Here is a 14,102-nt window from a genome sequence, read left to right as displayed (position 1 = left end):
TAAAATCCTTGGGTGATAGTTGTTTTCATTCAGCACTTTAAGTATTTCAACCCAGTGCCTTATTTTCTCCATGGTTTCTGATGAGAAACTGGCATTTAATCTAATTGGAATTCCCTTGTATGTAACATGTTGCTTTTCTCTTGGAGTTTTCAGAACCCTCTCTTTGTGAATAAGTGTATTTTTCTTCACATCGATCCTGTTTGGCCTTCTCTGGCCTTCTTGGATGTGCATATTCACGTCTTTTGCTAAGTTTGGGATGTTCTCTGTCATCATTTCTTTGACTATTCCTTCTTCACCTTTATCTCTTTCTTCTCCTTCTGGGACCCCCATAATTCATATATTGCTACACTCAGTGGTGTCCCCTGATAGTTCTTTTTCTCTCTGCTTCTCAGCCTGAATCATTTCAATGGTCTTATCTTTGACATGGCTGATTCTTTCTTCTGCCAGCTCCAATCTGCTGTTGAAACCCTCCTGGGGATTTTTCATTTCAGTTCTTGTGGCAGTTCTGTTTGGTTCCTTATTGAAATCTCTGTTCCTTAATTGAGATTCTCATATTGTTCAATCATTGTTTTCCTGGTCTTCTTTAGTTCTTCCTCTGCCTTTTCGTTCATCTGCTCAAGTATTTTTAAGATCTTTTTTTTAAGTCATTGTCCAGTATGTCCACTGTCTCGTCCTCTTCCTTGGTGTTTCCTTGATTCTTATCCTTTTCCTCTGGATGGGCCATTGTATCCTCTTTCTTTGCCTTGTAATCTTTGGTTTCACACTGGACAATTTAAAAAAAAAAAAAAGGGTTGCTCAGGGATTCATTCCCCGAGATGTCCGTTTCTTGATTTTGTAAACAGTTGGTGATTTGATGGAGATTTTCTTGAGTGTCAGCCTTCCTATCAGGAATGTCCACCTAACACAAATGCAAACTGCAGGGTTCTCTCTGTGTTTTCTGGGTCTCTGTTTTGTTCTGGGCTATGGTTGTTAGTTGCTTTTGTAGTCTGCTGTTTATAGGAATTTGAATGCTATGTCCCAGGATTCAGACATTCTCTCCTTGTTTAAAGCTGATAAGCTTTGACCCTAGACCATCCGCCTCAATCCTTACTTATCTTCCTTTCCTTAGGAGGATAAGTTTTTGCCTGTAGGGCAAATCCTGTGGGGGTGGGCACCAAGAGGATTTCCCCACATCAGTCTATCTCAGCCAAAACAAGGCCAGAGACACACAAAGGGATCAGAGCCTGGCTCCAAACTGTCTTGGGAAGGGGATCAGGATGGCGCTAGGAGCTTCTTCCACCACTCGCCAAAGCTGCACTTTCTTGACCTGTAGTCCTGTGGAAGTATAATCTATACGTCAACAATGGCCCCCTTCAGATCTGGGCCCCTCCTATCCAAATTCCCTAATCACAAGCCATCATTGGTGACCGGCCATGCCTACCCCTGATCATGGGGAAGAGGATTTCCATGTCCTTTTTGTCACACGTGAGCTAGCCAGGGGTTAAGCCCCAGGTGGCCTGCCATGAGCAGGGGCTGGTAACTCCCAGACAGAATGAGCAATGTACTTATCCCTACCATGATTTACCTCTTTCTTCTGCTCTTCCCTGGATGGTATATAGTGTTCTTCAGGCATTCGGATTTTCAAAATAGTTGTTCCTGTCTTACAGTCGTTCTAGTGAAGGGGCTGAATCCTAAAGCTTCCTACCCTACCATCTTATCACAGTCTTTTTCTGAAAACATTTTTCAAGTCTTTTTTTTTTATATCCTAAGTCTGTTCTTCCTTGTTGATGCTTTATCTTGCTCCTTTCAGTGGTCCATATTTTCTTTTTTATGCTATGTAATCTTTTGCTGCACAGTAGACATGTGAATGTTTTAGCGTGTTATCTGTGGAATTTAGTCACTGAGGTTTCTGTTCCTTTAGCTTCTCCAGTTAGTGTGATGATAGAGATTTTCTTGAATGCCAAGAACAGAAGACAAAAATAAACACCTTTCCCAGTTTTTACAAAATGGCTTGTTTGAGTGCTTTCCTTCAGAGTTTAGCAGCCTAACAATGTGCCTAAAGAACAGCTTGAGGCAAAAGCACAGACTCCTCCCTGATCTCTCCTGAGCATGTCTTGGCCTGAGTATGCACACACAGCCTTTGGAATTTCCCTGTTTGCATGAATCCAAATGTCCCTTTTTCTGTAGGAAAAAATGTAGGAAATTTGAATGCTACTAGAAATTTGTCCTAGTAGTATTAGGAATTTGTCCTGATTAGTCCTAGAAGCCAAACACTTCTAGTCCTGAGTGTGACATTGTAAGAAAACCTGGGGCAAGAATAGACAATGTTTTGGCTACTCTATGTGCAAGGAATCTCTCGGATGGTAAGCCAGTGACTGGTGTCCTTGTTCAGTTCTTCTGTCTGCCCCCAGACAGACATACATGCATTCTTGTATAAGCATAAGGGTTACTCTCATCCCTCTGGAACCTGGACCTGCACTGAAAGCAAAGGACAGCTCTGCACAGCACCAGGGCGGTGGTAGGGAAAGGTCCAGCAAAAGTGCCACACAGTTTTTCTATAGTTTAGTTGCCTTTAACTGTTTTCTGAAGCTTTAAGAAAGGTGATTCCATCCCATTTGCTGGTTGTTTAACACTGTAGTTGGGGAATGAAAGCCTGGAGGGTCTCCCTGCAGCATCTTCCTGATGTCACTCAAAGTAGTTTTAATTTGCCTTTCTCTATTATGAGTGAGGCTGAGCATTTCTCCATGTGTTCCAAAGCCCTTTATATTCCCATCTCTGTGAGTTGTGTGTTCATTTGCTTTCTTCATTTTTCTAATGGTTTATTATTTTCTCACTGATTTATAGTAACTTTTTACTTATTAAGGAAATTTGCCCTTTGTGATTTGAGATACAAATACTTTTCCCAACATTTTGATTATTTTATTTGCCCCCAGAGATTTTTACCAGGCAGAATTTTTGTTTGTTTTTTGTTTTTTTTTTTTTTTTGGGGGGGGTAGTGTCTAATTCATCAATTTTTTTCTTTAAATGGCTTAAAAGGCTTCACTAGTCTTAAATTGTAAAAGAAAATCTCCCAGGGTTCCAAGATTTTGTTTAGTAACTTTATGTTTTTGTTTTTGTTTTTTTTTTGCCTTGGCCATTTAAATCTTGGTTCCACTTGGAATTCCTCCTGGTAAGCATGGTAGTGATAGAGGTGGTACTTCTTCTAAGCCCCCATGGTCCTCTCAAGTTAGCAGCCTACCTGATTTCCTTCCAGTCTGAGTCTTACCCGATAGCCCCCCCTGCTCCCGCGGCTTCTCTTCTGTGATGTTCGTCACCAGTTCTGCCATCATAGGCTACCAAGGCTTCTTCATGCCCAAATCTGTCGGCACGTGTGGAATACAGTAATTCATTCCTTCCAGAGAAATCCTCAGCCCTGTCCAATACCACTTTGGCTTGTCCCTGGGTCTCCTCCCCATCCCTCTCACTTTCTGTGGAGCCTAGAATGGACTCAGGATGTTCTTCTTTCTTTTTATGAGCTCCTGAGAGAGGCAGTTTGTTTTCTTTGTAGGTTATAAATAATCAGCCTTTCGTCCCCAGTCCTCAGCCCCTTCCCACGTCTCTGAAAAGCAGTTTTACACAAGTATCTCCACCACTTTAAATGTGATCAAAGGATGAGTAAACAGCCTCTCCATTTTCTCAAAGCCCTCTTTAGTCTCCACTTTTCCCCATCATTATTAGTCCAGCACCTCCTCACCACTTCCTCTTACCACCACCGACAGTTCACCACTATTTGCCTGTCACTTACTTTGATGTCTTTTGAATTCACATTTCCCTTTGTCTGGTTAGAGACCTCTTTCATCACAGCCCCTCTTGCCTAAAGCTTTTCTAGCTCTACTTTCCATGACACAGGCTTCCACTGTGGGCAGCCCCGCAGTGGCCAGCGGCTGCCCTGGACTGGAGCTGCCACTCAGCAACACCTCTCTTCAAATCCCTAGTATCAGACCCTTTCTCTTGTCTTGTTCTCTCAGTATCCAATAAATGTCCCTTTTTATGGCTTCCCCTTTAGAGACCGTTACTTGTAGTGCCATGAACATCAACTTGAGGGCTTTCCCCTGGGCATAGATACCCCACTCCCTTCTGATTGTTTCACAGCTAATGACATCAAGGGTCTCATGTGCTCTTTATCCAACTGACCTCATCAGTGATTTGTAGTTCTGCAAAATTGGGTTTAAATATAAATCCCCATCCATGGCACTAGGTAAAAAGGCAAGGTAAACAGTAGCAAAGGGTGTAATACTGTTAACTAACACACAGACACACACTTTGTTTCTTGATAGGCATATATGTAAATGAATAGGGAAAGGCCTGGCAGGAGGCATAGCAAGTGGATAACTGCTTACCTTTGGGAAGGTCAGGGACCATTCTTACCTTATCCAACTCCCTTAACTTTTTAAAAGTGAAAAATATATTCAATAACTTTTTTTTGAATTGTTAAAAATTCACTTAAAGAATAAAAGTTCACCGAAGCTGAACTGGCAAATGAATGTCAGTGCTTTTCATATTAAAAAGATAGTAAAAATGTCTTAAAACGTGCAATGTATAGAAAATATAGAGACTTTGGAAAATCTATAAATAGGCATATTCTGGTAACATATTCCCTAGAAATCAAATAATGTCTCTCTACCCCCATCTTTTTGTGCATGGACTTTATCTTACCAGGCTGGCTATCTTCCAGGATTTTTTTACGGTGTTGGAAGAGTAATCCTTACAAAGATGGAGCTATAGAAATAAAGAATGAGATCAAATTGCATGCTTTAATGTAAATCTTAATTATGTCTTTTCCTCCCACTTTGAAGTTTCAGGCAGTTCTTTTATTTTACCCAAAGCAGTGGTTTTCAAGCAGAAAAGGGGAACCCAAACCAAAACTACACCTGCCCATCCACACCTGCAGGGAGTCAGTGGGGCAACCAGCCCTGATTACTGGTGGGATATGTTGTATTCCTTGGGTGTGATGGGCAGGAAATATGTGAAGCCGAGAAAGGTTGAATTTTAGTATTAAATATTTGTAAAGAAAATAATTCACTGATATCAATAGCCCTCCCACACTCATGCACTGAATCTCTCTTTGATGATGCACAATAAAGCCAAACACGCAAAAATAAAATGCCATTTTTTGTGTGATTAACAGGCAGTCTGCTCTGCCATCCATCAGTACAGAGCAGACAGCATGGAACCAGAATGCTAGGTTCAAATCCCAGCTGCTGCATCTTGTAGTTATATGGCCTTGGGCTAGTTACCTGTCTAGTTTCCCAGCTCTAGAACAGGGATTATCATGGTTGTCCCCCACCCCCAAAAATCATGCCCAGCATCGAGGAAAGCTCTTAAGTAAGCATTACCTATTATTTGAATTGAGTAAATTTCCACCTTTAAGAAATCAAGTGATAATCCAAGACACACCCTAATGACTATGCTGCAACTGGGGGGTGGGATGGGGTGGAATGACACTTAGGGTCCGAACTGTCATATCCAGTTTTAGCCACTTTTTTCTGTGCCCATTACTGAGCGCAGGGTTTGTGATGACGGGCTAGTGGCCATCTCTTTCTTAAACCCAGCAGACCCCTCCAACCTGAGAGAACCCCAGGCCACTTTAGAAGGGACCTGATTGACTCCAGTTGGAATTTGGTCTTTATACTCCAGGATTTAATAAATGCCTCCTTCAGAGCCACAGCGCTGCCATCAGTTATAAAGTAATAACAGAGATAGGATCCAGAACTGCAGCTTGTGGCTTCCCCAGCATTAATTTGAACAAGATCCCCTTACCCACAAGCTCCGTGTGTCTAGTACACAGTGGGACCTCCCACTTAAAGGAAAATAGGCTTTGGTTTTTTGAACATTTTTTGAACAGTTCTTTATTCGCTGGCATGTTTAGCTGGTATTGGCATTCAGAGAGCTTTTAATGGTGAAAAGATAGGTTCTTTCTTTACCATCTCTAGTATAATAATCTGCCCCACTCCCAGCTTGGAGGAGTGAGGAAGCACAGTGCACTGGGCCCGGCGGGCGGCAGCCCTTTCACCCATGCGCGCCTTAACCCAGCTCCTTTGGGTCTGTGTTGCAGGGATCATGTACCGCAAATCATGCGCCTCGTCAGCGGCCTGCCTCATCGCCTCCGCCGGCTACCAGTCCTTCTGCTCCCCTGGGAAACTCAACTCCGTGTGCATCAGCTGCTGCAACACCCCTCTCTGCAACGGCCCCCGGCCCAAGAAAAGGGGCAGCTCTGCCTCGGCCCTTCAGCCCCAGTTCCTTCCCACCGTCCTGCTCCTCAAGCTGGCCCTCTTCTTGGCACCCTGCTGAAGCCAGAGGAGGGTCCAGCCCCTCTCGCGTCGTTCTTTTAACCCTCGCTTACTCCTTCGCCCCCATTTTCTTCTGGGTGTTCCTTATGCTGGGTAGGGAAGGGCGTCTGTTCTTTTAGTTTCTTTGCAATTCATGAACGAGCTCAGTGTGAGACATTTTTGGAAGCTCTAAGTAAATTCAGTCTGACTGAATTATCAGTGAATACTCAAAGGAAGGAGAGGGGTGGAGGGTAAGTCCACCTCCCACCCCAACACCTTCGTCCCTGGAGCCAAGGCCCAGCTGGCAGCATCGGCCCTTAGAAGACACGCAGGTAGGCAACTGCCTTTCCCGAGCCCTCCAGCCTCCACTCCTGCCCCTGAGGGGGGATGAGGGTCCATTACCACTCCAGGTGTCCTTCCCGGACCTTCACACGTCATGCTCCTGCAAACCGTCCTCTGCAGCAGAAGCAGCGGCTTCGGCAGGTGCCAGCACCAGTTTCATCTGGAAGTTGGGCTCTGGCGCCGGGTGCCTATCCAAGGCCTGGGGCTGAGCGTCGGGCTCGGCCTGGCCCTGAAAAGTGCCGAGGAACACTTTGTTAGTTCTCCTGGCCGAGGCGCCGCGCAGTAAGGAAGCCCGGATCAGGGAGCGCGCGGAGCGCGCGGTGCTGGCGGCGTGGAGGTTGGCGTGCTGCAGCGCGAGCCGGCAGCGCAGCACCTGCCCGAACACCCTGCGGAACTGCCGCGAGGAAACGTTGTACAGCAGCGGGTTGAAGACCGAGCTCAGGTAGAAGAAGGTGTCCGAGAAGGGGAGGAGGATCATGTAGGCCCGGAAGTAGGGCCTGGTCCAGTCGTGCTTGGGTTTGACCGCTGCCATGATCCTCCGAATCTGGTTCGGCATCCAGCACACGGCTAACGTCACAACTATCAGCCCTGAGCAGAGAGGGAGGGAGAGAGAACAGCGTGAGAACCAAAAAGAAAAAGAAAGAAATCCTAAAATATTTAGCCCTTCGGTTCTGTACTTAATGGCCAGGAAATGGTACCAATTTTTCAATGTTGTGCTTGACAGCTTCTTTTGCCAGTAGTAAAAAAAAAAAAAAAAAAGAATTTAATGCTGTTTCCAGGCCCGGGGAGTTAGCTGTGTTAACGACCATTAAATGCTTTAGACAGCTTATTTAGACTTGTTTTTGTCTGCTAATTTATAAAATGTTTTCATTGATGTGTGTGTATCCAAAAAGCATTAATGGAGTCCATGGATCCAGTCATCTTTCTGCTTTAAAAAAAAAGTATGTGTACAAAGCATAGTCATGATTTAAAAATATTATTTTAAAATAATATTTGCATTTTTAAAATGTCTGCATAAAGAAAATGTGAGATGTTTTCAAGTCAAATGGAAGATATTATCCCTTTGGTAATGAGGAAGCATATTTAATTATACTGATTCTTCAGTTTCAAGAGAAGCAAAATCAGAAATAGCCTCTCACCAAGGATGCTTTTCGAACACATGTTCTGGGAGTACACACCTGTAATTATGATGCTTGTATCAGCAAAGGCACCTCTCTTTCTTTTCAAACACCTAGCTGCATTGCCTCTTCCACCCTCATAGGGGGAAAAGACAGTTATCCCAAAGCAATTGAAAATCTTCAAATCCCTTTAACTCCATCTTAGATTTCAGCCAGTAATGCCTCATTTGCCTTTGCAGCGCTGAACGGCTGTGGCAGCAGCCCAGAAAAAGAGCAAGCCTTAGAGAGAGACCCCTAGGCAGATTAAATCCTGACTGCATGTACATTTGTCTGTGTCCCATATTCCATCTTATACAACATTACTGGTTCTACTAATCTCTGACAGAAAAAAGAAAGCTGCTCCATGGAGAACCTCATGCACACCAGTGTCGTGAGAGGGTATAGTGACAAAAAAAGAAGACAAAAAACAACCTAACAAGAACAGGGTCATCTAGGATCTGCCAAGCATCCGCACCCCTCTCTTGGGGAGCCATGACCAGAATGTAAGTTCTGCTTTGGAAAACTGAAAATTTTTTTGAACAACAAAAATTTAGGAAGATTCTTTCACATGTACACACCTCCTACTTTTCTGGGAAACCACAGGAAACAACTGCTGGCAACGAACCTTTCCTGCCTCTAATCAATGGTAAATATGCCACAGGAACAAACAGCCATGTTTATGCATCTAGAGCCAGCACCCTCACATGTGTTTGTCTACGCATCCCTTGTCTGAGGTTGAGGTGCCCTGGGTGTGTTTTCTGGCACAGAAATAGCAAAACTGCCCCAACAACAAATCTCAGCTGTCTGCAAAGAGGGCCTGAGAGACTCTGCTCTCCTGATAATATCCAAGAATTTCTACTGTCAAACTTCACCCAAGCTTGAAGAACAAATTAATTTGCTTATTTTTTTCCTGTGAGTTTGCATCCCTGAGAACATTCAATAATCTTAAAAAGAAAACAGGCAAGGTACTTATTGATCTGATGAAATAGCAAAAAAAAAAAGATCACTTCAAGTCAAGATCGTATTTGAATAATCTGGTTTACACCTGCTGGATGGGAAAATTTTTTTTTAAACCCAACATTTTTCTGATTTTTTTTTTTTTTATAAAAGCTTACATAGGAAAAAGGGGATTTTTTTTTTCCACTGCTTTAAGAAGTACTGGTACTTCCAGCCACATGGTTGTTCCATTCATAAGTTACTTCTTCTTTCTACCTTCTTCAGCTCTGACTGAAAGGTTAATTGCATTAATTGCAAAGGAGCCCAGCAGCTTGCCATATCTGGGGAAGCACCAGGCCTTTATAAAGTTTTAGCCATTTTTTTTCTCTTCCCTAGTCTCCGTGTTTCAGAAAACAGGCACAACCATCTTCCTCTGAGGATGTATGTCCCAGAATACAAAACTCGTGCACAGTCTTAGACGTGCACGTGCTCTGCTATACCATGGGAAGTTGTGCACCTCAAGAGATGTGACACAGGGTTTGTATTTACTTGGGTTGAGCATCGTCCAGCCTTTGTAACCAAGAGGAGAGAGGCAGTAAGAGAGGAAAGTAAGGTTGTGAGGCAGCAAGGTAAGAGGCTTTATCAACTTGGCTTTGCTCCTAGTTCTCTTGATCTCTTTTCTTTATGCAACCCTCCTGTGAACTTCAACCCCTTTGCCTGGCTTCAGTTGTCTCAAACTGATCTTCCGATCAAAGGAAGCAGAGTCTGGGGGAAAGCAAGACCCCACACTTCAAGGTATGAGGGAAGGGGTGCATTGCTCTGAGGTTGGAGCGTGCTAACGTGAATGAAGAGGAGGTAGCTCAGTGTGTACATTGTAGCAGAAAATTAAGAATGAGACCAGAGGTGCTTCAATGAGGAGGGAAAAAAGGGTAGGCAGCCTTCTAAGAGTAGCATAACTAGATATGATAGCACATACAAACTTAGAGAACAAGGGAGGCAAGAACCTGAGTGAGAAATGGACAGAGATTCAACAATTATGCATCTGACAGGTCTTGAGATAAACCAGTAATAATTGGAATATCAGGTTTTCTCTATGCCAGGCTCTATGTTCAGTGCTCTCTTTATTCCCAAAGCATTTCCCACTCGTGACAACAATCTGGTGAAATTGGCACTGTTGCTGTCCTCATTTTACAGACAAGGAAATTGGAGCTCAGAGGTTAGTTTACCAGGCAGTAGAGCTGGGACATATGCTTGCCTGACTCCAAAATTCATGGAAGAAAAAAAAAATTAAAAAATAAATATATATATATATCAAAGATATAATAGTGCCGGTTTGTCATATTGTCAGTTTGAAAAATACAGAAAACACGAGAAAAAAGTAAACATTAACCATAATTCTACCACATCAAGAGGATATAAAGAAGTAATGCTGTCCAATAAAAAATATAAAGGCACATGCACAATGTGTAAATGTTGAACACCAGATTAAAAAAGTAAAAAGATAGGTACAATCCATTTTAATGATTTATGTTGTTAACCATTATACCCCCAATATTATTCCACATGGAATTTCAGCATACCAATATAAGAATTATAAATGAGATGCTTTACATTCTTTTCCTTACACTAAGTCTTTGACACCCACTGTGTCTTTACTCTTACAGCACAGCTCAACTCAGGAGAGAGTTTTGTCCAGTCACATGGTTTAGTAGCTACAGTATTAGACTGCATCACAGTAATCCCGCATGGCCGCTCCCCAAAGTAGCAAGAGCCCCCTCCTGCCTCTCCTTCTCAGCAACCAACCCAGAGTCATATCAAAGAAAAAAAAAAAAAACTCCCATATAGCTTATATCGAGCAGCCTACAATTGGGACAATGCAACCCAAGGCCAAAGCCTGAGCACATTTCTGAGGGTACATTCCTGGCAATAATGTAGAACAGATTTATTCTGCCATTTTGTACAAAGCTTTCCCTATAAGGGAACTGCAAATTACTTAAAGCTTAAATAATTCTGCAAGCACAGGCTGTATTACATTCTTCATTCTAAACCTTGCCTAGCCATTCTGGAATAACGCAGATTGCGCCACCTAACGAGCAGGGATATTAGAATATACTTCCCCCACCCTCTACTGGAGGTGGAAAAATTGGCTAGGGCCTCTCTTCATGTGCTTGGAAAGATAATTTGATTCTTGGAAGACGGAGTTTTGGTCATACAGGTAGAGCTGAGCATAGGCCTGTGAGCAATATAATAGCAGTTAGCATCTTGGGGGCATGAAAACCAAGCCAGACCCTTCATAAAACTCACCATTTTTTAATGACAAGTAATTGCTCATTTTTACATTTAAAAAAAGTGTTCATTACTTTAGATGAGACTGTTAAGTGTAAATACCATATCCAAAGATAACTTTATTCTGGCTGTTGGCAATTGGTTCAACTCTAGTCTCAGTGGCTCTGTAGACAAAGCTCTAAAATCTTATCCACCCCTTAATAAAGAGTATTAAAGCTCTGACTACATTTACATTTACTGCAATCAATTTGGACTTGTATATTACATTTGAAAAAATCTATAATGCTCTCATCTGTGTGGTGTCATGTGCAGCCCGCAGTTAAATAACTTCAGCGTGAAATTGAATGAAGATCCGTGAATTCAACCCACTCATGTAAAGCAGGTAAACTGTTTCATAGGGTTAAGAAATACCTCCGTATCTTATTTTTCCATATAGAGCACTTTCATTTTCCCTCCTTGATTATCACACTAAAATGACAAGTGCCATTCAATGAGGACACAGATTTATTCTCAGCACAGTCATGTTTAAAAAACAGAAGTAATGCAGATGTCCAACAACATCCTACACTGGAGCTTGAAATTTCCACAGCATTGGAGTCAGTCTGCTTGGTCTAGTCTCCAGAAGTTCATTAAGCTGTGCCGCCCGAAATGCGTGGGCAGTGATGTGTCAGACACTGCACTTCTGTTTAACTCCCCCTGTAACCTTTAAAGTGAAAGCAACTGTGTGTCCCTCAGAATTCGTTTCAGAATCATCAGAGAATGTTGGATCAGGCAAGTTTAACAAGCGACAAAACCGAGGCAGGTCAGCAGATCAGGACTCCTTGGACCTTGCCATGCTGGTCAGAGTGCTGGATTCTAAACTAGATTGACAAGTGAGCCTTGTGAATTATTTTTAATACAGTCCCCCATCCCACCCCAGTTTTAGGTTCAAGTGCTGATCGATCACTCAGAGCATGGACTTGGGTACAAGGTAGGACTAGCTCAGCCTGGAGCTCAAGTCAGCCAAACACTTTCTCTGTATGTCATCTTGATTCAGGTTTAGTACAAGTTCTTTCAAAAGCAGGCACATGACAAAACTCTAGAGCACAGGTTTTCTCCCCAAGGAAAGTGAAATTCCAGCCCACAGGGGTTGAAGAATGTTTGGAAAACAAAATGCAACTTCAGGTCATGACTTAGTTACCTAACCTGCAATGACTCCATCCATCCCATCTGTCTTACATCAGTACCGTCAGAGGAGGTCATTTAGCTACCGTGAAGCAGAGAAGACCTGGAAACCTGACCTCTCCCCAAACAAAGCAAAGGTATTTTGTGTGATTTCAAGAACTCAACGATTTGCTTTTCCACCTGATGTCAGAACCCTAGTTGAAGCCCGAGGGGCAGGCTGAGGAGGACTGAGGATCTAACCCTCCTTGTCCTCTTCCTGCCCCAGGTTTCCAACTTCTCTCTAATCCTAACAGTGATCTGGAAAGAGACTTTTTTCCAATATACATTCCGGACTTTGTTCACACAGCAAACATCTTTTGGCTGGCTGGCAACTATAAGAGACCCTGGAACTAAGGCATTGATGATACAAAGGTGAAGACAAGGCAGGACCATCTGGCTGCATTTCTAAGGGTCAGGAGAGTGGTGCGTCATGACAGTGAGAAGGGCTAGCTGGCATTCCCGGAGGCAGGGACGTTCAGACAGAAAATTAAAGGAGACAATGAGTTAGCCTGGAAAAGGGCAATCCAGGCAAAGACACAGCGTGAGCCCGGAATGGCAGAATGAAACAGCAGAGGCTCAGTGGGGCTGCCACAAAGGGGCCGGTACAGACAGTGGGAAATGGCAATGGTTAGAGAACACTCCATCGGCTTTTGTGTACAATAAATTAACTTGCATATAGTAGGGTGAGGAACATCTGCTTGTCAACTGACATTTAAATAGCAATTGCCAGTGGAAAGTAAGCATATGGTTACTTGAATGAAGAGTCAGGGAGAAACAAATACATCCAATAAAAGGTTCTAGCGCCATCTCAATTTATATGTTTGTGTTTTCCAATCTGCTTCTGCAAATCAACTGAAGTAGTTGATCTCACACACTGACCTTGGCTGACCCAAGGGGTCCACATCTGTACCAACTAACCTCTAAAACAGTGGTTCTTGAAGTGGGGACCCTGGACCAGCAGCAACACCTGGGAAATCATTAGAAAGGCAAACTCTCAGGCTCCATTCTGGACTTACTGAATCAGGAAATTCTGGAAGAGGAGCTCAGCAATCTGGGTTTAACAAGCCAGCCAGGTAGTTCTGATGCATGCTCAAGTTTGAGACCCACTGGTCTAAGAGAAGTGCAAACTGAAGTGGAGTTCAAGTCAGGGGGCATTTCTGTGCACCCCTCTCTGAACCTTGTTTGCTTGCCTTTGAAGCACCGTGTCTGCATGAGTATCTACCGTCTGAGCTGACAGTGACTAAGAACCCCCTCCCTATTATTCTCCATGATAAGCACCCTGCCCTCCCCCTCATTTCTGAACACAGTCCTTCCATTTGATCCTTCCTCCTGTTCTCTTCGTCCTCCCTGTTTCTCTTTCCTACTCTTTTCCTTTTTCAGCTGTTTCTCTTCTTTCTATAAATATTTACCCAGTTTGTAAGGCGATGCTGTCTCTCCTTTCTCTCCTTCACGTATTTCTGTCTCCCTCCACCTCTTTCCAAGACCACCACAAATCAAGCCATGCACAGCCCTTGCCTACACTGCAGGCACACACCTTCTCCCTTCCTGTTATTTTCTTGGATGGCTTCGAGAAGGCAGCTGAGGCAGCTGCAGGCAAGTTTTTTAACAGCTTAGAAGGCAGCTACCTTTGAGGGCAGTCACGACTCCTTGCTAAGTTTGCCAAAGGAGGGCATAGAGGCTTTGCAAAGAACATCGATGGGATGCAGGAGCCTTTGAGCACAACCCCCCCCAGACAGCCAGCTCCCCATGTCCCATGCCCTCTGGCCCTGCCAAAGCTTGTCTGGACACCTTGTCATCACTTTTCCAGTGACCCACTAGCTAGATGACCTTTGTTTAAACAGATCTGCCCTTTGTGCCCTGTTTCCTATTGAGAAACAATCTTTAGAAGAAG

General features: G+C 43.5%; 2 protein-coding genes across 2 annotated transcripts in view; one reads left to right on the top strand and one right to left on the bottom strand.

Moving 5' to 3' along the window:
• LYPD1 (LY6/PLAUR domain containing 1) overlaps window positions 1–13,343 on the top strand; it is a 68,727-nt gene extending 55,384 nt beyond the window's left edge. The window contains exon 3 of the mRNA XM_077153590.1: window positions 6,074–13,343. Coding sequence (XP_077009705.1) covers window positions 6,074–6,309 — 236 coding nt within the window. The 3' untranslated portion in view covers window positions 6,310–13,343. The remainder of the gene's footprint in view (window positions 1–6,073) is intronic.
• Window positions 5,501–14,102, bottom strand: part of GPR39 (G protein-coupled receptor 39) — a 247,476-nt gene continuing 238,874 nt past the window's right edge. The window contains exon 2 of the mRNA XM_077153589.1: window positions 5,501–7,217. Within this exon, the coding sequence (XP_077009704.1) occupies window positions 6,715–7,217 (503 nt within the window). The 3' untranslated portion in view covers window positions 5,501–6,714. The remainder of the gene's footprint in view (window positions 7,218–14,102) is intronic.

Source organism: Tamandua tetradactyla, chromosome 3, assembly GCF_023851605.1.
Source record: "Tamandua tetradactyla isolate mTamTet1 chromosome 3, mTamTet1.pri, whole genome shotgun sequence".
Lineage (NCBI taxonomy): Eukaryota > Metazoa > Chordata > Mammalia > Pilosa > Myrmecophagidae > Tamandua > Tamandua tetradactyla.
The sequence above is the reverse complement of the archived record's forward strand: the minus strand, read 5'-3'. Positions and strand labels throughout refer to the sequence as shown.